The sequence below is a fragment of the Rana temporaria genome, chromosome 8 (genome assembly GCF_905171775.1).
Source record: "Rana temporaria chromosome 8, aRanTem1.1, whole genome shotgun sequence".
Taxonomy (NCBI): domain Eukaryota; kingdom Metazoa; phylum Chordata; class Amphibia; order Anura; family Ranidae; genus Rana; species Rana temporaria.
This window is the reverse complement of record NC_053496.1, coordinates 147,120,344-147,143,522: the sequence shown is the minus strand read 5'-3', so window position 1 is coordinate 147,143,522 and position 23,179 is coordinate 147,120,344. Positions and strand designations below refer to the sequence as shown.

The 23,179-nt window shown below is 47.9% G+C and overlaps 1 protein-coding gene across 3 annotated transcripts in view; it reads right to left on the bottom strand.

The window, feature by feature from the left end:
- The window catches only part of LOC120909157 (glutathione S-transferase P 1-like), a 218,229-nt gene extending 198,940 nt beyond the window's left edge, over positions 1–19,289 (bottom strand). The window contains exon 1 of one of the 3 annotated variants that reach the window (XM_040320861.1): positions 19,160–19,289. In XM_040320861.1, coding sequence (XP_040176795.1) covers position 19,160 — 1 coding nt within the window. In that variant the 5' untranslated portion in view covers positions 19,161–19,289. The remainder of the gene's footprint in view (positions 1–19,159) is intronic. The other 2 variants (XM_040320862.1, XM_040320863.1) reach the window with 2 other exon arrangements.
- Positions 19,290–23,179: the final 3,890 nt, after the last annotated feature.

The window sequence follows — 23,179 nt, the reverse complement described above, 5'->3', positions numbered from 1 at the left end:
GTGCATGGGTGACTACCATGTTCCCTGTGTGTTACTATTACAGGTTTCATACTGCATGCGATATAACAGTTGTAGCTAACCCTATGCTACTCAGTGAGCACGTGGACAAACCAGCGGGCGGACGGTGCGAGAGGAGGACCCGGACTAGCACCGGAGAAACCACGTGACCGCCGGCGGCGGAAGAAGGGTGTCTGACCGGCTGGAGATACAGGCAGGCAGATAGGTGGAAAGATCTGGACCCCGGGGGAAGGAAACAATCCCCTAACAGACCTGCGGCGCATGGATGGCTTGCCGGCCGCAGCCGCCCCCCTCCTCCCTCAGCGTGAGTTGAGAACTGACAGGGAGGAGGAGCGGACGGCCCCCGCAACACGCCGGTGAGTGCTCGGAGGAGTGGGAGGGAGGTTGGATGGCCCCCCTCGTGTACCCGGAGAATTGCAGCCGATAGCCCAGGGTGGAAGGCGGCTCCCGCTTCCCCCATACCGCCAGGTACTGGCCCAGAGAGACGCTGGTGGGTCAGATCCACATGTGGAGCAGCCATGAGCGGGCGGGCGCTCGGACGACCCCTCCCTCCTCCAAATCCGACGGCTGAATGGCGTCTGCTGACGCTGATATGACACGCCCCCCTCCTACCCAGAAATCCACCGCGACCCAGCCCTGACCGGGAGGGAGTCTTAAATAGCCTCAGACTCCTCCCACAAATACAGGCTGGCCTGCGGCCAGCCTTCTTACTTGTTTTAGGGTGAACGTCCACTTTAAGTGGTCCATCAAAAGGGTCAAGGTGTACTTCAGCTACTGGTGGTGAACATCTCATAGCAACTGGGTGGAAATGCACCTGCTGGATCCCTATCCTTGAACTTTGTTATTGATATGGACTCAATTTGTGTTTAATGCAAAAGCGCTGTATTCATTTTTTATTGTTGTAGTCATTTTATACCAGGAAACTCTGCTAGATGCTTTTGCTTGTATGATTTAGGACATTATGGGCACACATTGGGTGGTGTCAGCAGTTACCTCCAGACTCATCTGGGCTCTTTAAAGTGGTAGAAAAGAAAACATGTCATACTTTCCTCCACTGTGCAGCTAGTTTTGCACAGAGTGGCCCAAACATCTTCTGGGGTCCCTCAGTGGCTCTCCCCCCACAATAGATAACCCCCTAGGAGAAGCGCTCTTCGAGGGGGTTACCTTGAGGCCACGCTTGAGTCATTTGGCATCCATAGGCGCCGAGTGGATGACTTGACCCCGCCCCCCCACTTTATTGGATTTGATTGACAGCAGCGGGAGCCAATGGCTGCGCTGCTATCAATCTATCCAATCCAAGGTGGGAACTCCGTGGAGAGGAGGAGATGAAGGGGCTCAGGTAAGTAAAACAGGGGGGGGGGGGGTCAGTGACTGGCAGGTGTTTTTTCACCTGAAGGCATTATATGTAAAGCAGAGGTTCACACAAAAAGTAAACCTCCGCTTTTTGGATCCCTCCGCTTTAAATGCATTTTTTGCTGTGAAAATGACAATGGTCCCAAAAAAGGTGGCAAAATTGTCCTTAGTGTCCGCCATAATGTCGCAGTCAAAAAAAAAAAGCTGATCGCCGCCATTAGTAGTAAAAAAAGAAAATTAAAAAAAAAAAAAAATGTAATAAAACTATCCCCTATTTTGTAAACGCTATAAATTTCGTGCAAACCAACCGATAAACGCTTAGAGATTCTTACCAAAAAAATAGGTAGAATACGTATCGGCCTAAACTGAGAAAAAAAAAAAAGTTGATATTTTTTGGGGATATTATAGCAAAAAGTAAAAAATATTGCATTAACCGCAGAGGTGATCAAATACCACCAAAAGAAAGCTCAATTTGTGGGGGAAAAAAAAAAAAAAAAAAAGCCAATTTTGTCTGGGAGCCACGTCTGCGCAATTGTCTGTTAAAGCGACGCAGTGCCGAATCGCAAAATCTGGCCGGGTCCTTTAGCTGCATTTTGGTCCGGGTCTTCAGTGGTTAAGCCAGTAACATTTTCTTAAAAGGGGGTGGTTGGGTTAGAGTAAGCAACAATTCTTTAGGTTATCAAGCAAACAAAGCACGGTTATGCAATCTGATCTCAGCACAAGTTTTTTTTTTAGCTACTGCAATTGGAAACTAAGGCATCGTACACACGATCAGATTTTCAGAAGACCGTTACGTTTGTTGCATGCTAGTCATGTCAAAAGTGAAGAGGTTACTCACCATATGAAAATGAAAATTCTCATACAACGTATGACGTAATGTGTTGAATATTTTTGTAGGTATTTTCAAATCTGAGCATTGCTCTTATGATTTTTTTTTCACACTAAAAAGGCACGTACACAAAAAAAAAAATCCTAAAAATACAAAAAAAAAATCTGCCGATTCTCAGATTAGTATGGTGCTTTCGACAGCCGATTCCGGTTTTTCGTCCGACAAAAGCTGGATGTGCAGACTATAAAATTTGTCGTCTGAACGCAACGTCCGATTTTCGTTTAATAAGTATGGTTTTTGTTTGAAAAAAAAAAAAAAAAAATACATAAGAGCAAGACTAAGCATGCTCAGAAATGAAAGAATACATACAACACACATTGCTTCTCACTGCCTTAAAGCAGAGTGCCACCCAAAAGTGGAACTTCCGCTCATCTTATTCCTCCCCCCTCTGATGCCACAACCGTCTATGCCAGGCATCCTTTCCCACTTCCCGGGAGTCCCTGCCGCAGAGCTGTGACATCACTGTGGGGCTCCCCCCATTTCCCTGGCCAATAGGAGAGAGGAGCGGGGCCTCGCGCATGCGCAGTAGGATTCCTGGCATGAAGCCGAAAGGCTACACTGCCAGGTTCCCCTACCCGCAATGGCAGCAGAGCACCCGACAGCTGAAGTGAGGCCCGGAACAAAAAGACAAAGACATAGTGCAGGGCCGGGCATGACTGTGGCTAGGGTGCACTGCAAGGGTTAACAATACAGAGTGGAGTGGTTCTACTTAAGGGAGAGGCAGGGCCAGAGGGACAGAAATCTTTAGTGAAAAGTGGAGGTGGCAGTTTTTACACGCTGCTCCTCCAGCATTGCTTCTGTGGACCAGATTGGCGCGGTTGAGGGCGGCGGCTACCAGCAAAGGGCCAGGGTGGTTGGAGAGCTGGGCTGCTGAATGGATGAAGGACCAGGCGATCAGGAGGTGAGGTGACTCCACGCGGGCGGAGGTCACGGCCTCCGGCCCCGTTCTTCTCCTGGGCCATCTTCCAGGACTGTCAGGGGGGAGAGGAGCCCGCTGGGGGGGGGGGTGAACGATCGCCCCCCCCCCCAGCAAAGAAGGTGCAGCAGCAGGATGGCGATGGGCCTGAGCATCGAGATCTACTCGGGAGGGGCACAGCCCAACAGACACTGGCATGGTCCTCTAAATGTGGGGGCCAGCAGTTTCCGTGGGTGGGCGTGGCCAATCGGGACGGCATGAGGGAACCCAAGATTGAGGCGATCGTGCTGGGGATGGCAGCCAAGGATGGACACCAGGCGCTCTGAGCACTGCGACGAGGGGCGGAGTGTCTGATGCAGGCCGGCCTGCACAGCCGAGTGACTCCACGGCCTCCAGGTCGGCTTCACCTGGGGGGCTGACACCGATCCCTATCGGGGAGGATAGGTATGAGGGCGAGCTGTAGGAGGAGGTGCTTGAGCCCGAACCGGCGAGGGAGATCCAGGGGACGGCTCCCAGTAGGCCTGGCAAAACTGCTTCTACTGCTACCGTTTCCTTATCTGATGCATTGTGTGACCTTTTGGGTGTGGCGAGAGGGGGGGCGTCGGGGGTGTCAGCACCTCCGCCGCAGGCTGCGGTGGCTGGAGCTGGCGGGCAGTGTCTCCGCCACTTCAGGGTCAGATGCGCTGTTAAGGATTTATTGGGGGGCCTCCGGGATCTGGTGGCTGCTGGGCAGGGTCACCCTCCACAGGTAGCCCCTTGGGCACCGGCAGGCCAGTGGGGCCGCTGGGGTGGACACGAGTGCTGCGGGGGTTGGGGGTTTCCCAGCTTCCGCTGGTAACGCCGGTTGTGCCGGCTCCGGCGGGGACAGGGGCGGAAAAGGCAGGGGGGGCCCCTGAGGCACTGTTCGGTCAGACCTGGTACGTATTGCGGATGCGGCAAAATGTGAAGGTTCATGTGTGCTTTGAGGGTCCGCTGGGCGCACATTTAAAGCAGAAGGTCAGGGACAAGATTTGCAAGGGTGAATATGTGGACATCTTCTCACTATTGCCGTTGGAAAAATGTAACCTGGATAGGGTGAAACCTGAGGACTCCAAAAAAAGGATGAGGAGAAGAGGCGTTCGTGAACTGGCTACAGGCGTTCGTCATCATGGCGAGCATCATAAGAAAGAACCCCGAACATTGTTTGGCGTTGTTTTGTTATATGGATGCGATCGGGGGGAGGCCCACAGGGTGTATGGGGGTTCAGCGTGGTTGACATACGATGAACAGTTCAGGCAGCGTAGGGCGGTGAGGCCTTCTCTTCGCTGGGTATATAAAGACATCAGCATCTGGATGCAGCTCATGGCGTCAGCTCGGGCTCCTGCAGTCTTTTCAAGGGGGGGCCCGGGGGTGCAAACTCCTCAGGACTGTCGGCCGGAGAAAAAAATGGGGGGTGTGCTGGCAGTTCAATGAGAACTCCTGCAAGTTCAGGGGATCGTGCAAGTTCAAACACGAATGTTTGGGGTGTGGGGGGGGGGGGATCCCATCCCTTGTCTAGGCGTTTCAAAAAAAGGGAAGCGTGCCAGCGACACTGCTCAGAAGAGGGACAGGATGCAGCCTTTCCTAAGTAGGTACCCTGATAGGGCAGCAGCGGACGGTTTCAAGATACCGTGTTCATGGACGGTAGTACCACCGGTGGCACGGAATTTGAAATCTGCTCAGCTTCATCCAGGGGTGTTGGGGGAAAAGTTGGCGAGGGAGGTGGCGCTGGGTCGGATGTGCAGCCCATTTGCGGTCCCGCCATTGCCGGATCTGGTGATGTCTCCAATGGGGGTGGTGCCTAAGAAGGAACAGAACAAATTCCGTCAATGATTTTATTGACCCCGATGCATGCACGGTGTCATACACGTCGCTCGACGCGGCGGTCAGGTGGGTTAGGCAGTATGGACGCGGGGCACAGATGACCAAGTCGGACATTAAATCCTCTTTCAGGCTGTTGCCGGTACATTCCGACAGCTTTTGGCTGCTGCTGGCAGGGCCAATTTTATGTGGATCAGTGCTTACCCATAGGCTGCTCTAGTTCGTGTGCCATGTTGAGGCTTTCAGCTCCTTCTTGGAGTGGGTGGTGAGAGAGATGTGTCGAGGCTGGATTCGGTCATTCATTACCTGGACGACTTTCTCTGCGTGGGGCCGCCTTCCTCTGGTGTGTGCACAATTCTCCTGTCTACATTGCAGCACATCGCAGGACGTTTTGGTGTGCCGTTGGCGGCCGACAAGACAGAAGGGCCCCACGACGGAGATCAGTTTCTTGGGGATAGTGATAGATTCCAGGGCGATGGAGTGTCGTCTGCCCAGGGACAAGTTGGAGTCTTTGCAGAGGGAGGTTAGGGAGTTCCAAGGTTTGCGAAAGGTGCAGTCCTTACTAGGCAAGTTGAACTTCGCCTGTAGGATTATCCCCAGGGGTAGGGTCTTTTGCCGGCGGCTACGGCAGGGGTGAAGGCCCCGACTCACTTCATTCGTTTGACGAAAGAGCATCGGGAGGACTGGAAGGTATGGTACGAGTTCCTGGCGTCCCATAACGGCAGATGGGTGTGGATGTCTGGCTCGGTGAGTAACTTTGATGTGGAACTGGTCACGGATGCGGTGGGGTCCACGGGTTACGGGGCATTTTTCCAAGGGCAGTGGAGCGCGGAACCTTGGCCGCGGTCTTGGGTGGAGGCAGGGTATTTCCCTAGCTTATGCCTTTCCTCCTCTAGCTCTTATCCCCAGGGTTCTACAGAAGCTATCCAGGTCGAAGGGATACCTTATCTTGATCATGCCCTGGTGGCCCAAGCAAACATGGTTCCCCATTCCGAGGGGGTGGTCGATGGCTCCTCCGTTGCGTCTCCCATCCAGACGCGATCTCCTCTCTCAGGGACCAGTGTTGCATCCCGATCCAGGGTTTCTTTCCCTGACGGCATGGTATTTGAGAGGGAGATCCTCAGACTTAGGGGATGCTCGGAGAAGGTGATTGACACACTTCTGCAGAGTAGAAAGCCAGTCACTAGAAAAATATACGCAAAAGTTTGGAAAGTCTTCTCTCGCTGGGCTCAGCCTAGAAGAGGTCCTCTACAAACAATTCCGATGGTCCTGGATTTTCTCCAAGATGGAGTTGACCAGGGTTTGGCAGCAAGTACGCTCAGGGTTCAGGTGGCAGCCTTATCGGTATTCTTTGACCAGAGACTGGCCCTGAACCCTCTGATTAAAAGATTTCTAACAGCCAGGGAAAGGGTAAAGGGTAACCCTGGTAAAGACAATCCGGTTTCCCCCCTTGGGATTTATCCCTCTGATCCGAATCCTCCCCTTCTTCCTGAGAACTTTGAACTGAGGAATCCAACTCTACTTCTGAATATGTTAGAGATGGTCCCTGAGATCCTCCTGTCAGGCTGGTTTGGGTCTCTATTAAGGATGAGGAGTCCTCTGTACCTACTGGAGCTACCTCTGTTTGCTACCGTGGTTTTAAAGGATTGGAGTGTAGCGAGCATTTCAGTTTGTAAAGCTCTGCACACCTTTATGGTTTGCACCGTCTCCTTGCCTCCTAATTTATAAATACATCTGTAGCAGAAGGGTTTAGTGTGATCCTGTGGGAGTTTCTCCCCACAGTACCCACAGCGCTTGGACTTATTGGAGGATTTCCCTTTAGACCTGCTGGTGGTCTCCTGGGCAGGGCATTCAGTCACTGAAATAGATAAGAAAAAGACAGGACCCTTAATACCCATGGCTACCACCTGGGGGAGAGTGTAAATAGGGCCACCCAACATCACTTCCTCCCCCACCAGCAAAAGATCACTCACCCCCTGTGGCGACCTGTGCTGCCGGAACCGGACCCTCTTCTCCGTCCATACTGCTTTAGAGCAGTCCCGCTGTGTCCAAGAGTGTGATTGCTTCTGATCCTTGGATCCTTTCAGCCGGGACGATGCAGGGGCATGGACCCCTGCTCCGTTTACCACACTGAAGTGTGGAAACAAACCGGCACTCACCGCCATTTTAGCATAGCCCGGCGCGCGGAAGTGACGTCATCCGCCCGCGCCGCTCCAGGCTTCCGGACATGCGCACTGAGTGCCCGAGGATGCCGGAGCCCGTACCTCGGTCGGCGGGGATTTCTGCGCCTAGCTCCCTTGGAACTAGCGACAGGCTAGATAAGACGTCCGCGCAGCTCCTCCAGACCATCAGGTAGGAGGAGAGGAGCAAGATTTACATGGTCCCTGGACAGCCTAGACCCCCTCACCAGGTCCAGCGCCACCAGCATTCTCAGGGAGTTCTTCTTGTACTTCTCTCCCCGAGAATGAATCTATGGGGAAACCCCCCTGATCATAAAGATGAAAGCCATAATCTGGCTCTGCAGTCCCCACTGACTGCTCTTAAGATCAGACAATACCAGGGGGAAGACCTTGGTCCCAGACCTTAGTCTCTGTTAAAAAAAATAAACTGTTTCGCTGCCATCTGTTAGGAAACACAAACAGAGTTTAAAAAGCCCCACCCTTCCCTCTGCCCCTTAGTTATTGATTGAAGGGTGGGGCCTTTTAAACTCTGTTGATTGTGTTTCCTGTCAGGTGAGACTGTCATCTCAGGTGTGCCATCCTGGAAGATGACTGGAGAAACATTAAAATTAATGGGCTGCCCTACCCACAGAATGCAGGTCACAAATATGAACCCAATGGCAAGTGTGTGTTTTTTTACGCAAAAAAACATGCTCTTTTGCTGCATTTGGGGTGCCACCAACTATGAATGGCACCAAAAGCACAGCATGTATTTTTCATGCATTCACAAAATGCTATAGTGTGAATGTAGCTTTAAGATGAACCACCGAGTATGACCTTCAGGCCATGTTCACACTGATCCGACATAGTCGCACAACTTCACCCTGCGACTTCAGATGCGACTTTAGCATGAGCCGATATTGAGACGAGTGCGACTTTTTATTTATAAAAAAGCACCCCCCTCCTGAACCATACCAGGCCACATGCCCTCAACATTGGGGGGTGGGTGTACCCTCTGCCCCTCAACCCCAAAGCATCTTGTCTGATGTTCTTACACATGTATTTTCTAGGAGAAGTTCATGTGCAATGATCAGTAAAATACTTGCGTATAGATGCAGTTTTTTTTTTAAATACAATACTTTTTTTTATTGTTGTTTGCATACAAAAAGATACAAAAGATATTACATCATCGTGCATAATATAAAAAATACACAACCATACATTTTTCCCCATTTCCCCCCTATCTTGTCCTCACCTCTTTCTTTGTACCATTTTAAATAAATGAAAGATCTCTTTATTCTAAACTGTCATACCTCGCCTCCCCCCCCCCACCCCACACACCCTCACCCTCCCACCCACCCTCCCATCACACCGTGAGCCAATTTTTGAAAAACAATATACTTTAAGTGAATCTTCCCCATGGAGGAATGCCCGATAGCGGGTTAAGATATTTATTGAATTTGGATGACGACAGTCCTCTTTTTATATAGAGCATCCTGTTTCATCTAGCCAGGGTTTCCACATCCTCACAAACTTTCTATAATTGCCCTGCCTAGTGAGTGTCACTCTCTCACTCCAAATCATTGTGTTAATGGTTTCAACCCAAGATTTAGCAGTGGGTGGTATCTGGGCCTGCCACCTCAAGGCAATTAACTTCCTTGCCTGGAAGAGGCATCTCGGCACCACTTCAAGGGAGCTGGCTGGCACTCTGTTTTCCTCTATGCTGCCTAATAAGCATATCTTAGACTCAGCTTCAAGCTTAGTTTTAAAAGTTTTATTTATTTTGGCAACCACCTCCTCCCAGTATCTAAATAGCTTAGGACATTTCCACAACATGTGGATAAGATTGCCTGTCGCTCTGCACCTTGGGCATTCGTCAGTACTTCTCCACCCAAGATTGAACATTCTCCTGGGGGTATAGTATACTCTATGCAAGAGGAACAAGTGTGATACCTTCTGAGATGGGGAGATCGAAACCAATACCCCCCTACTCAAGATCGCACTCCATTGTTCCGTGGTCATTTGACCTAAGTCTTTCTCCCATCCTGTCCTGCTCTTAGTAAGGCCTGCCCTACTTATGGTTTTAGCTCCTATTCTTGAGTACAACTCGGATATCAGGCCTTTAGTTGTTTTTGAAGAGGTTATTTTCAGGAGGGTGGGAGCTGGGGACCATACGATGGGTTGTAGCCCAAACTGAGCTTGGATGGCGTGTCGGATCTGGAGATATCTGTAAAATGTTTTATTTGTTATGTTGAATTCCTGTCGCAAGTCTGCGAAGGATTTCATCTGTTCTCCATTGTACAATTGGTTTAAACGGGTTATCCCTTGTCTCTCCCATTCTTTACATCTCTCAATGTTCTTTAATTCTTTTAAGTTTTGATTGCACCAGAGAGGGGTAAAAATTGTTATTCCCTTATAGCCCATCAATACTTTTGTTGTTTGCCACACTTTAAGGCTAAGTTTTATAGTTGGACATTTATGGTATAGATGCAGTTAAATGTGTAAAGACACGTATGTGTATGTAGCGTCACCCCCTCAGTTACCTTCTTAGTGTTGTCTAGGGGTGTAGTTGATGGAGTAGTGAGCGAATGTCCAGTCAATGAATAAAGGTTTTCAAATGCTTTATTTCCAGGCCCAACATGGCCAACATCAACATGAGGTATAGCAAAAAGGTTGATGAAGCGAGAGAGAACTTTGCAGTATCAGGCCTGGATATGAGGGAGAGAGCAATCCTGCTCTCAACAGCACAGTAGTAGTTATTTCAGTTCGTCACCACTCTAGCCAGAGTGGGTGAAGTGCCCCTGGACAGACTCCTGTCACGAGCCTGGCAGCCGAAGTGTCACTTTAGGTTGCTGGGAGGAACAAGCCTCCGCCACAGACCTAGCTCTAGGGCCTCTGCCACAGGCCTAGTACTTTAAGTGAACTTAACGGAACGGATTGAACGAATCCTCCCAGTAAATTTAGTCAGGGTCACTGGGTGACAATTGAAGTGTACCTGTCAATGTCCCGGTCACCAGATCCCCGATGGTTCGCTCAAGCCCTGTTGGACAACCTGCCTCCGGGTTCTCCTCAAGCCGACCCCCCATCGAACGGCACACAGCCTGGGATCTCCTCAATAGAGTTGGGAACCTAGTAAGTCACTGGGGTCCCTGTCAGGAACATGGAGCTCTGCGTAGCATGCGCCCCCGGCCTGGAAGGCCATCGCCGGGGTCCGTTGGATGCGCACACACTGAAGGTGGGTGCCGCACCTGGAACCCGCGAAGAACCACACAAAATGGCGTCCACCACAGATACTCTCCCCCAGCATGCCCCGCGAGGGAAAAAAACTCTAATTGGCTGCTGGGGAAAAGTGGCTCTGCCAGAACCCCTCTAGCGCCAACTGTCGCCCAGGGATGGAATCGCATCCCTGGAGCGCAGACTGACCTACAGGACAGTTCCGGAATGACAGCAGCCCAAATTTAGCAAATTGTGAATGGGAGCAAAATAACTCTCCCATTCCCCACTAACTTTAGCGTAGTGCCCATACTGAAAGCAAGGGGGCCCTACACGTACATAATTTGTTTTTATGAGAATTTCCCCCAACCCCCACCCCCTTTGTTTAGGCTTAAAATGCATGTAAACCCAATTCGTGAAATTTGAGATGGGCACATATCTGCAGTATCTCTTTTCAATGAGCCAAGTCTAAGGCTGCTTTCACATTGCAGCGTGGAGCTGCGGTGACGGTATAGCCGCGCTATTTGTAGGGTGGCTATACCGTCGTGTTTACCGCGATTTTAACCCCCGCTAGCGGCCGAAGGGTTAATACCGCCTGCGTTGCGGGCGGTATTACCGCGCTTTCCCATTGATTTCACACCGCTCCTATACCGCGGTAAAGATGCGTCTAGCAGGACTTTTGGAGCGCTCCTGCTAGCGCACCGCTTCAATGTGAAAGCCTTCGGGCTTTCACATTGAACACTACAGGGCATGATTTTTCATGCGGTATAGCAGCGATATTTTTAGCGCTGTACCACATGAAAAACGCCCCAATGTGAAAGGGGCCTTATAGCGCTTTTCTGAACAGCTTTTCCTCTGTTATCAGCCTGAGAACTCCTGACATTTATTGCCTTTTTAGACAAAAGCAGCCTGAATCTTTACAAAGGAGGTTGCTAAAATAGATTAGCAGAGAGCAGCTCCTATTACAAAACAGCTGAGAGTCTCTGCCTATGATGAGAGGGGGTGTGAGCGCCTTACCTCCAATCAGCAATGTTAGCCATCTTGGCTGTATGCCCAGACATCATACTCTGTGTTAACCAGGAAGAGAAAATCTAACGATAGATAGATAGATAGATAGATAGATAGATAGATAGATAGATAGATAGATAGATAGAAAACCTATGTAGGGAGATTTGGTTAATCTCTGTGTATCATATGAGGCTGTTCAATTCACTGGGTGTATGGAGGATTTACATACACTTTAGGCTCCATGCACACTGAAGCTGATAAACTGTAGATTGTTGTTTTGTCTTTTTTAAAGCCCATAAACTGAACTCTATGTTAGCCTATGTGCCCATGCACACCTGGGCGTTTTTTAGTGTTAATGAGCTTTGGAGTTTATTGGCTTTTTTCTGAATGCCCAAAATTTGCGTTCAAAGTGCAGTTTTTCTGCGAAAAAAAAAAAAGGCAAAACGCAGAAAAACGCTAAAAAAATAAAATAAAAAATAAAATAAATAAAAGCTACACTGAAAAACCTACGTTAGATCTACCGGTAACGGTATTTCTACGAGCCTTCCAGGACGGCACACCAGAGAGATAAGGGCTCCTCCCACAGGAAACACAATCAATTGACAAGTTTGTTATAAGTTCCCACCCCTCCCCTTGCTCCTCAGTATTTAATAAAGTAATCTTGAACTGGTTCACAAGGGGCACCCCATCGGTACTTACCATTTAGCATATAGCTTACCTTTCTTCACATAGGGTGGGTAGTAGGCCTGCCGTCCTGGAAGGCTCGTAGAAATACCGTTACCGGTAGATCTAACGTAGGTTTTCTCCTACGCCTTCCAGGACGGCACACCAGAGAGGATATGAAAGGACCTCAGGCCTACCTCAGGGTGGGACCACAGCTTGGAGGACCTTCCGACCGAAAGCCAGGTCTTGCTGTGACAACAATTCTACACGGTAGTGTTTCAGGAAGGTGTGATGACTTGACCAGGTAGCCGCAGTACGGATCTGGTCCCAGGAGGCACCTGCTCTCTCCGCCCAAGATGTCGCCAGAGATCTGGTTGAATGAGCTTTGATATTAAGTGGAGCTGGTTCTCCTGCACACTGATAAGCCTCTGTAATAGCTTCTCTAATCCATTTTGAGACTGATGGCCTTGAGGCCTGTAATCCCTTCCTGACCCCACCATAGAGGATTAGGAGATGGTTAGATTTCCTGAAACTTTTGGTTCTATCTAAATATATAAGAAGACATCTTCTTACATCCAAACAGTGGAACTTAAACTCCTTCTCGTTCTTTGGTTCTGAACAAAAGGACGGCAATATCATTTCTTGCGTCCTGTTGAGTAAGGATGCTACTTTAGGTAGGTATAAGGGATCTGCCCTAAGAGTGACCCTGTCTGGTTGCACCCTAAGAAAAGGCTCTTTCATAGACAGAGCTTGCAGATCTCCTACCCTCCTGGCTGTAGTAATAGCCAACAAAAAAGCTAATTTTAACGTAAGGAACCTAAGGGAAACTTTCTCTAAAGGTTCAAAAGGAGGCATAGATAATGACTCTAATACCCTAGTAAGGTCCCATGGTGGACAGAAGCTTTTAAGGACGGGGGACATTCTTTCCCTAGCTAGTAAGAATCTCTTAACTAGGTCGTCCTTCGCTAATCTTTTATCCAGGTACACCGAGAGGGCCGCTACCTGTACTCGCAGGGTGCTAACCTTAAGCCCAGCGTCCGCTCCATCCTGGAGAAAATCCAGGATAACCGGAACCGACTGGGAAGACTTTTGTCTTTTTCTACTCCAGGTCTGGAAGGTTCTCCATATCTTTGAGTAGATCTTTCTAGTGACCGGCTTTCTACTTGTAAGGAGAGTATCAATCACCTTTTCTGAACAACCTTTTTGTTTCAGAATCTGGCGCTCACTAACCAGGCTGTTAGCTGAAAGAACTCTGGTCTCGAGTGAAACACTGGACCTTGTCTGAGAAGATCTGTCCTGGCTGGGAGTCTCAGAGGCTCTGCTACTGACATGAACCTCAGGTTCGCAAACCATGTCCTCCTTGGCCACCATGGGGCAATAAGGAGGACCAGACCGGGGGACTTGCTGACTTTCTGGAGTACCCGCGGAATTAGCGCCAGGGGTGGGAAAGCGTAGGCCATTTTGAAATGCCAGTTCTGGGACAGCGCATCCAGGCCCTCTGAATCCCGTTCTACCGAGGCTGAGAAGTACCTGTTCACTTTCCTGTTCTTCCGGTTCGCGAACAGATCTATGTCTGGTTCGCCAAACTGAAGAACTAAGGCCTGAAAGACCTCGGGACTCAATTCCCATTCCCCCTGTCTTAATTGTTGGCGACTGAGGAAGTCCGCTTCTATGTTGTCTGTCCCCTTTATATGTATGGCTGAGATGGAGGTGACATGCTTCTCTGCCCAACCCAGGATTTTTATGGTTAGTTCTAATAGGGGACCGGATCTGGTACCGCCTTGGTGATTCAGGTAGGCCACTACTGTAGCGTTGTCTGAGCTCACCTGGACCTCCCTGTCTGTGACATCTTGTTGGAAGGCCTTCAGAGCTTCTCCTACTGCTCTGAGCTCCCTGGTATTGGAAGATTGATGAGCCAGGAGGTAGCACCATCTTCCTTGGGCTTTTTTCTTTCCCAAGTGGGCACCCCACCCCCATGTGCTGGCATCCGTAGTCAATTTTACCGGATCCCATTGTGCCCAAGGTCGACCTTTCCTTAGGTTTTGGTGACTGGTCCACCACTCTAGGGATGAGAGGACCTGAGGGGTGAGTACAATCTCCTGATCCAGGGATTGCTTCTTCTTGTCCCAAGAGGACAGAAAGAAAAAATGGAGCATCCTTGCATGTAATTGGGACCAGACTACTGCTGGTATGGATGCCGACATTAAGCCTAGCACTCTCATAACTGACCTCCTGGGAAGTCTGGGGAATCTCACCAGATTCTCTGCTCCTGACACTAATTTTTTTATTTTTTCCTCTGGCAGGAAAAGCGTCTGGAGCCTGGAGTCTATAGTGTAGCCCAGGAAATTTTTTACCTGTTCTGGTATGAGGGAAGATTTCTCTAAATTGATAATCCAGCCTAGGCTTTCTAAAAACTCCATCACCCTGTTGGTATCCCTCTGAACCTGTGACTCTGTCTGACCGGAGATCAGTAGATCGTCCAGGTATGGTATAAGGCATATTCCTTGAAGATGTAGGAATGCTACTGCCTCTGCCAGAATTTTTGTAAAGATTCTGGGGCTGGAGGTTAGGCCGAAGGGTAGTGCCCTGAACTGCCAATGAAAGATTTCCTCCCCTACCACCACCGCAAACCTCAAAAAGGCCTGATGGTCCACGTGAATTGGCACGTGCAAATAGGCGTCCTTGAGGTCTATGGTTGTCATGTAGGTTTCCTTCATGAGGTTCTTTCTTACTGAGTAAATACTCTCCATGGAGAATTTCTTTTGTTCTAAAAATCCGTTTAGTTTTTTTAGGTTTACTATCAGGCGGAATTTTCCTGATGGTTTCTGAACCAAAAACACGTGGGAATAGAACCCCCGGTATTGCTGTTCTACTGGCACTGGTGTTATTACTAGTTGCTCTACCAATTCCTGAATCCCCTCCAGGAGGGCCCTTCTTTTTAGGGTATCCTTGGGGAGCTGCGTGAGGGTGATCATAGGGGGGGGAAAGGTGACAAATTCCAGGCGGAACCCATCCCTTATAAGCTTGTGTATGTAGGGACTGTCTGAAATATTTTCCCACTGTTGTACAAACTGGGACAGCCTCCCCCCTACCTTGACCTTGGCGTCACTTGGTTTGTTTAGCCTCAGCCTTGGCGAAGGGAAAGAGTAAGTTATTCTTTTTGTTCCCTTTGCCATAAAACCAGCGCCTATTGGGTTCTCTTTTATATCTCTGCTTGTTTTGCCCCTGGGGGCCTCGAAAAGTCTTCTTAAACCCATCTTTCTTAGGTTTCACAGGGAATTTCTTTCCCTTTTCTGAAGACCTAGCTAGGACATCATCCAATCCTTGGCCAAACAGAAGTGAACCCTGGAAAGGGAGTCCACACAGTTTTCCCTTTGATGTGACATCCCCATCCCAGGCTTTAACCCAGATAGCTCGCCTGGACGAGTTAATCAAGGCCGCTGTTTTGGCTGAAGCTTTGGCAGTTTCCAAAGCGGCATCAGCCAAGTATGCGACAGCTTTTCCTATCAAAGATAGAGACCCCAAGATTTCCTCTGACTCTGTAAACTGGCCGAGGTGTTCTGCCAGTTTCTCTACCCATAGGTCTGCATTCCTGGCTACACAGGTCGCAGCTAATGCTGGGGCCATAGAAGCTGTGTTAGCCTCCCATGCTTTTCTTAGGAGTGATTCGGCCCTGCGATCCATTAGATCTTTAATACTGCCAGCATCTTCAAATGAGAGGTCTGACAGTTTAGTGACCTGAGACAGGGCCGCATCCAGTTTTGGAAGTTTAAAGAAAGCTTCCCCAACTGATTGGGTGAACGGGTACTTCCGTTTCCAGGTTTTCTGAGTGGTTAGTCTCCTTTCTGGATATTTCCATTCTTGTAGGATTATTTCTTTTAGAGATTGGTGGAGAGGGAAGACTCTATCCTGTATTTCACTGAGTCCCCTATACACCTTATCCTGTGCAGAGGTCGTTTTAGGAACCTCTGGAATCTCTTCAGTGGCATAGATTGCCTGAAGGAGACTGTCCACGTCCTCTGCTGAGAAGAGGAATCTTTTCAATTTTCCTTCTTCCTGAGACATGACTGAGTCTCTATCCTCCTCACCCTCTGAGCTATGTCTAGTGACCTGGCTCATGACCTCACTTTCCTCTTCCTCCAGATCATGAGAAAAGACCTGAGAGGATAGGAAAGGGGTACTGGGTCCTGCAACTAGCCTTCCCTGAGAAATCAAAGTCTCTCTAGGGGCCGGTTCCTCTGTGCTAGGGCCTGTGGCTGCTTGTGTAGCTGTCTCCCTGAGAGCTCTAACCGTGGCCAACATTTCAGACTGCATTGACAAGAGAAAATCTTTCATCATAGCAGCTGCCTCCTTCCCAGCCAACTGGTTAATACATTTGTGGCAGAAGGGTTTGGTATAGGATTTTGGGAGTTTATCTTTACAGTTTCCACATTTTCTAGAGGAACTACCACTAGCAGATGCTGAGGATTGAGCAGAGGCCCCCTGGGTTTCACCGGGAGATTCTGTTAGAGAGGGAACATAATAAAAAACAACCATGTTATTTCTTCCCACTTCAGAGCTGCAGGCTGTACTAGGGAGAAAAGAGAGAGAGAACGAGGAAGGCAGCCGTTACCAGCTGCATCCTGCGACTCAGGAACTCTCACTCTCCCCTTTTCTCCCTTTCCAGGAGGGACTGTACTCACCGACCCCCGATCTGGATTTGGTAGCCGCAGCGCTAGTCTTCCCTTCCTCTTCCATCATGAGGAGGTTGACTGGGTCCTTGGCTTGCCGGTACCTGTTCGCAGGGTTTATCCGCCGCCGACCCCACCGCTCCACGCTGCTCTCCACGCCGAGGCGTCACTTCCGGGTTGCCTGTAGGGAACGCCCACTCTCCGGTGACGCGCTTCCTGTACCTCCGAACGAGGTCTGGAGCGCAATGCTCCTCTGCAAACCCCCCCAGGAAGAAGAGTTAGCAGCGTGGCGGATTTTTGTGCAGAGGGACGATGGCTTTTTCACCACAGCTCAGAGCGTCCATGCCTGTCTTTGTGGCGACCTGTGAGCGACCGAAGCCAACAGGTCAGTTCAGCTCTCCCCGGCCTCCCTGAACCTGCCTCAACAGGGGTACCCTTCGACTTCACCGTCTCCAGGTAATGTAAAACAACAAACGTGCCGCTGTGTTCGGGAGAAACACAATCAAAATACTGAGGAGCAAGGGGAGGGGTGGGAACTTATAACAAACTTGTCAATTGATTGTGTTTCCTGTGGGAGGAGCCCTTATCTCTCTGGTGTGCCGTCCTGGAAGGCGTAGGAGAAAACCCTGATTAAAGCTATTGGAAAAACGCTAAAAATCGTTGAAAGGCTCCCTGCAAAGCTACCGGCGTTTTTTTATAGCTTTTTTTTAGCTTCAGGGTGCATGGAGCCTAAACTTACATGCATACAAATGTGTAAACATTTGTTTATATGTGCATAAAATAGAGATTTTTGGATGATACTTCCTCCAGTCAAACATATGGACCTGCAGCTGCCAAAACATTGTACCTGTGATCCACTGAAAGTTTTGCATCTATAAGGCTACTTTAACACTGATGCGCTTTGCAGGCGCTATAGAGCCAGTAATAGCACCCTAAAAAAAGCATCCTCTCTCACTCCAGTGGGAAAGCCCGAGTCCTGTTAGCCGCATCTTTGAGGTGAATACACCGCTCCTAAAGCGCCCCCTACCCATTGAAATTAACCACCAATGCAGCAACGCTTTGCACCCTTTTTCGGACGCTAGCGGGGGTTAAAAGTGCATCCTCTATCAGCCGAACAGCACTGCAAAAGACTGTAAAGCACTGCTAAAAATAGCAGTGCTTTACCGCCAACGGTGCGACACCTCAGTGTGAAAGTAGCCTAATGGCGCATTTATTTTTTGGAAAAGGTTGACCTACCCTTTAACCTCCTGAGGCCCGCGCTATAGGCTATACACATTTAACCCCTATCTCACCCCCTATTGTGAACCCCTTCAATGCCAATCACATTTACAGTAATTAGTGTACTGATCGCAGTGTGAATGGTGCCAAAAATGTGTCAAAAGTGTCCGATGTACCGCCGTCCCAATAAAAATCGCAGCCAATACTAGTAAAAAAAATAAATAAATAAATAATAATGCTGTCCCCCATTTTGTAGGCGCTATAATTTTTCGCAAACCAGTCGCTTATTGCGATTTTTTTTTTTTACCAAAAATCTGTAGAAGAATACGTATTGGCCTAGACTGAAATTTTTTTTCTCTTTTAAAAAAAAATTGGGATATTATAGCAACAAGTAAAAAATATTGTATTTTTTTTTCAAAATTGTCGTTCTTTTTTGTTTATAGCGCAAAAAATAAAAACCGCAGAGGTGATTAAATACCACCAAAAGAAAGCTCTACTTGTGAAAAAAAAGTCAATTTTGTTTGGGGGCCACCTCGCACGACTGTCAGTTAAAGCGACGCAGTGCCGGAAGCTGAAATTTCACCTGGGCGGGGGGGGGGGGGGTATATGTGCCCAGTAAGCAAGTGGTTAAACCATTGCCTGGTGATCCTACCATGAAAGCCCTTTTTCCAGGCACTACCAGTTATAGGGAGGCACCCTGTTCCTGCCTTCCTATTATGCCCATGCGGTGCGACCTGTTGAATGAGCTTCAATTGGGTTCCGGTCAATATACACATATTAGCTGCAAGTTCTGATCAAATGCAAGACCATGCAACCAAAGCCATACATTAGGCCAGCTTCTGTTGAACAAACAGCATTGCACACAGAGGGAAATTCAGTGTATACCAGGGTACACATCTACTTTACCCCCCCCCCCCCCCCCTTAGAAATGCATTAAGGTTTCAGCAAAAAAAAAAAAAAAACTACACACAATACAGCTGTACATTTTTGCAGATCAGATCATCATGGACAAATGCTAATAGCTCAACCAAAGGGTAAATCTCAAATGGAGATTATTTTAGCATAGTATACAAAGCAAAGGACACGGACCTCTTAGATATAAAAATATAATGCTAAGGTCAAATATTTTCCTAAACTTGGGTAAACAATAAGGCACACAACACATGCAATCACTGACTGCTTGCATACAATAAACCACTATGCATGCACTTACTGTTTGCTGGTATGGATGGACGCTACAGGAAAAATGTTACACTCACAGTGCACTGGCAGTATAGCAAGACCCTCTTTATAAAGCAGGATTAGCTCTTATAAGCAGCACTCTGATTGATTGCACAAGTGGGAAGGAGGAGAGAGAGAGGGTGTGTGCAGGGTCACTGGAGAGTCCAAATAAAATCAGACTTCCATGGTAAAGCATGTCACCTGACCAATGTACAAGCTCAACACATTGATCACACGCTGTATGTAATACATTATAGATTGCCTTTGTTCTCATTGTTTTTCAGCTACAACCTCTGACAGTTATGCATTTGTAACACTAGGTAAACTAGATTTAGTTTGAAGCATTCCAAAATTCCAAGTAGTAGCCAGGTGCTTTGATGTTTCCACCAGATGCTGCACCTGCAACTTTGGAATATTTTTGTTGCTCTTTTCCCTGCACCACTACTCTCATGTGTGTGCAGTACAGTTACATAGTTACATAGAAGGTGAGGTTGAAAAAAGACACAAGTGCATCGAGTTCAACCTATAGGTGTGATTATATGTTTGTATTACATTGTATATCCCTGTATGTTGAGGTCATTCAGGTGCTTATATAATAGTTTTTTGAAACCATCGATGCTCCCCGCTGAGATCACCACCTGTGGAAGGGAATTCCACATCCTTGCCACTCTTACAGAATGCTCTTTGTAGTTTAAGGTTAAACCTCTTTTCTTCTAATTTGAATGAGTAGCCATGTGTCTTGTTAAACTTCCTTCCACAAAAAAGTTTTATCCCTATTGTGGGGTCACCAGTACGGTATTTGTAAATATATAGCGCTACCCCCTCAGGAGCCGCTGGATAGAATAGGGATGGCCTGTTACCTCTATAGCTCTGACGTCTAGGGTCGTTGATGAGAGTAGCAATGACGGAATGTCCAAACAGCAGGTGTCTTTTCTTGTGCTTTATTTATACCAACACAGTAAACGATAAACTTGAGGTAGATAGGAGAGATGTATGAAGAGGAGAAAAACAGCAGATTCAGGCTTAAACAGTACAGAAGCAGTCCTGCTTCACCAATCTGCCTTAGAGTGCCTACACTCTGGATGAGGCTGGGTTCACACTACTACACTACTTTCATCCTACTTTGCTCTGTGTTCAATGTTTCCCTATGAGAGCGTCTTGTAGCGTCCTACACAAGTCGGTCCGACTTTGAAAATGCTCCCTGTACTACTTTTGGTCCTACATTGATCCTACTTCAGGCCCATTGAATATCATTGAAGTCGGACCAAAGTAGTATCCTGTTCATGAAAGTAGGATGGATGTAGGACCAATGTAGGATAAATGTAGGACCAATGTAGCAGAGCAAAGTAGGATGAAAGTAGTGTAGTAGTGTGAACCCAGCCTGAAGGAGAAACAGAGCTTCTGTGATAATTCTGCAGCCACCATTCTATTGTGGAGAAAAGTATACACTATGGAATTCTCTTTGTTTTCATTTCCCTGAGATACTATTGAGGGCTCGATCTACTGCATACAACCAGCTTCAACCACAAGTCTTTAGGTAGACTTTAAACACCCTGGGGCAGATCCACGTACCTTTGCGCGGGGGGCCGCGTATCTAAGATACGCTACGCCGCCGTAACTTATCTTTTTTTTTCAAATCCTCAAAGAATTTGCGGCGTAAGTTACGGCGGCGTAGTGTATCCCTGGTGGCGTAAGGGCGCGGAATTCAAATGGATGTAATGGGGGCGTGTTTTATGTAAATACGTCGTGACCCGACGTAAACTATGTTTTTTTTTTAACTGCGCATGCGCAGCGGGGGTTAATCAGGAGTGTGCTTTCTGGCTTTTCCACAAAGTTTTTCTTTAAAGGGGAGTTCCACCCACAATTTCACTTTTTAAATATAAATACTCCTGTAATACACAAGCTTAATGTATTCTAGTAAAGTTAGTCTGTAAACTAAGGTCCGTTTTGTTAGGTTGTTACAGCATTTAGATAGTTTATAATCTAGAAATAGACCGTGGCCATCTTAAGTGTGGACATCATGAAGCCAGACTGTATGACTTCCTGGATTTCAGCTTTGCATATCTCGCACATGCTCAGTGCACAAGCAATGTAATAGGTTTCAGTCAGGTTTGCAAGGACTACTGGGAAACATGATGCCTATCCCAGAAACCCTTGCAAATAGCCTAGGCAAATAAGCAGGAGGAAGTAATGAAGGACTACAAAATAAAGGTATTTACAAGCAACAAATTAAATAAAAATTGTCCATTCTGAACACTATGAGATTAGAGCATGCAGCACAGACAAACATAAAAAAAATGGGTGGAACTCCACTTTAATTATAAGAAGAAGTTCCTGGATTTATACACATTTATTTGTGATTTATGGGACTATTTTACACATGTTTGTCTTTGGAGCATTGCTATTCACATATGATTTCTCTTGTACATGCGTGTTAATTGTTTCTTAACTTTTCATTTGAGTTTTTGGTGTTATCAATATATTGTTTAGCGCTGTACCTTATACTATACTAGGGGTGCAACGGATCAAAAAACTCACGGTTCGGATCGTTCCTCGGATCAGGAGTCACGGATCGGATCATTTTTCGGATCGGCAAAAAAAAAAAAATCTCCCCCACTGTAATATCCACATCTCCTCCCCCCCCACCAACTATAGTACCTCCTCTTAGTACAGAGACCCCCCCTCCTCTTAGTACAGAGACCCCCCCTCCTCTTAGTACAGAGACCCCCCTCCTCTTAGTACAGAGACCCCCCTTCTCAGTACAGTGACCCCCTTCTCAGCACAGTGACCCCCCCTTCTCAGGACAGTGACCCCCCCTTCTCAGGACAGTGACCCCCCCTTCTCAGGACAGTGACCCCCCCAGCTAGTACCGACAGACGAGCGGCGTGTCCCACGAGTGCGGGCTCCTCCTCTGTGGGTGTAAACAGAGGAGGGCCGCCGCCGGGTGTACCAAGATGGCCGCGGCTCCGGAGCTAGGCCGAAGCTGCGGTCTTTCCTAATGTTACGGCGGCGGCTCCGGAGCTAGGCCGAAGCCGCGGCCTTTCCTAGCGTTATGGTCGCGGCTCCGGTGCTAGGCCAAAGCCGTGGCCATAACATTAGGAAAGGCTGCAGCTTCGGCCTAGCTCCGGAGCCACCGCCGTAACATTAGGAAAGGCCGCGGCTTCAGCCTAGCTCCGGAGCCGTGGCAATCCGCGGATCACAGTGTGTTCTGATCCGAAGGGGGTGACCCGTTCGGATCACGGATCAACTGTGATCCGTTGCACCCCTATACTATAATATATATATATATATATATATATATATATATATATATATATATATATATATATATATATATATATATATATAGTCATCATTGTGGACTCCAAGACTTTCCTACAGACTAAAAAATATACACTGATGTTGGTTATTTTCACCAATGAAATGTAGCACTATACATTTTGGCCTAAAAATGTTTTTCAAAATGTTCAGTCTTTTTTTGTTCATTTTGCAAAAAAAAAACAGCTGTAATTAAACATTAAACACCAAGAAAGCTATTTTAATGTAAAAAAGAATGCTAAAAATGTCATATGTGTACAGTTTTGCATGACCACACATTTGGCATTCAAAGTGTCACAGTGCTAAAGGTTGAAAATTGGTCTGAAAAATATAAGGGAAAACTTGGGGGGGAAGGGAAGGCAACTTAACCACTGGTATATAGGTAATCAGTATAGATGCCTATAGTTGATCATATACCCTGTTGGGTTTTGTTGCTGTAACCAATATGCATGGCTATAAAAGGGAGAAAATGGGGAGGGGGAATAGCCTAAGGCAGTGATGGAGAACCTTTTCCTGACACAGCATGACAGCATATACGTATGGAAGGCTCCGCCTCCCTGCCCAATCAGGACCGGTTATACTATAAAAGTAGGTCTCCTCCCTTACCACAGTATTCTCTGTTTTTTCCTTACTGCTACAGGCGGTTATGCTACTGCTAGAAAGCAGGAATTTTTTATTTTCCCTCACCTTGCCG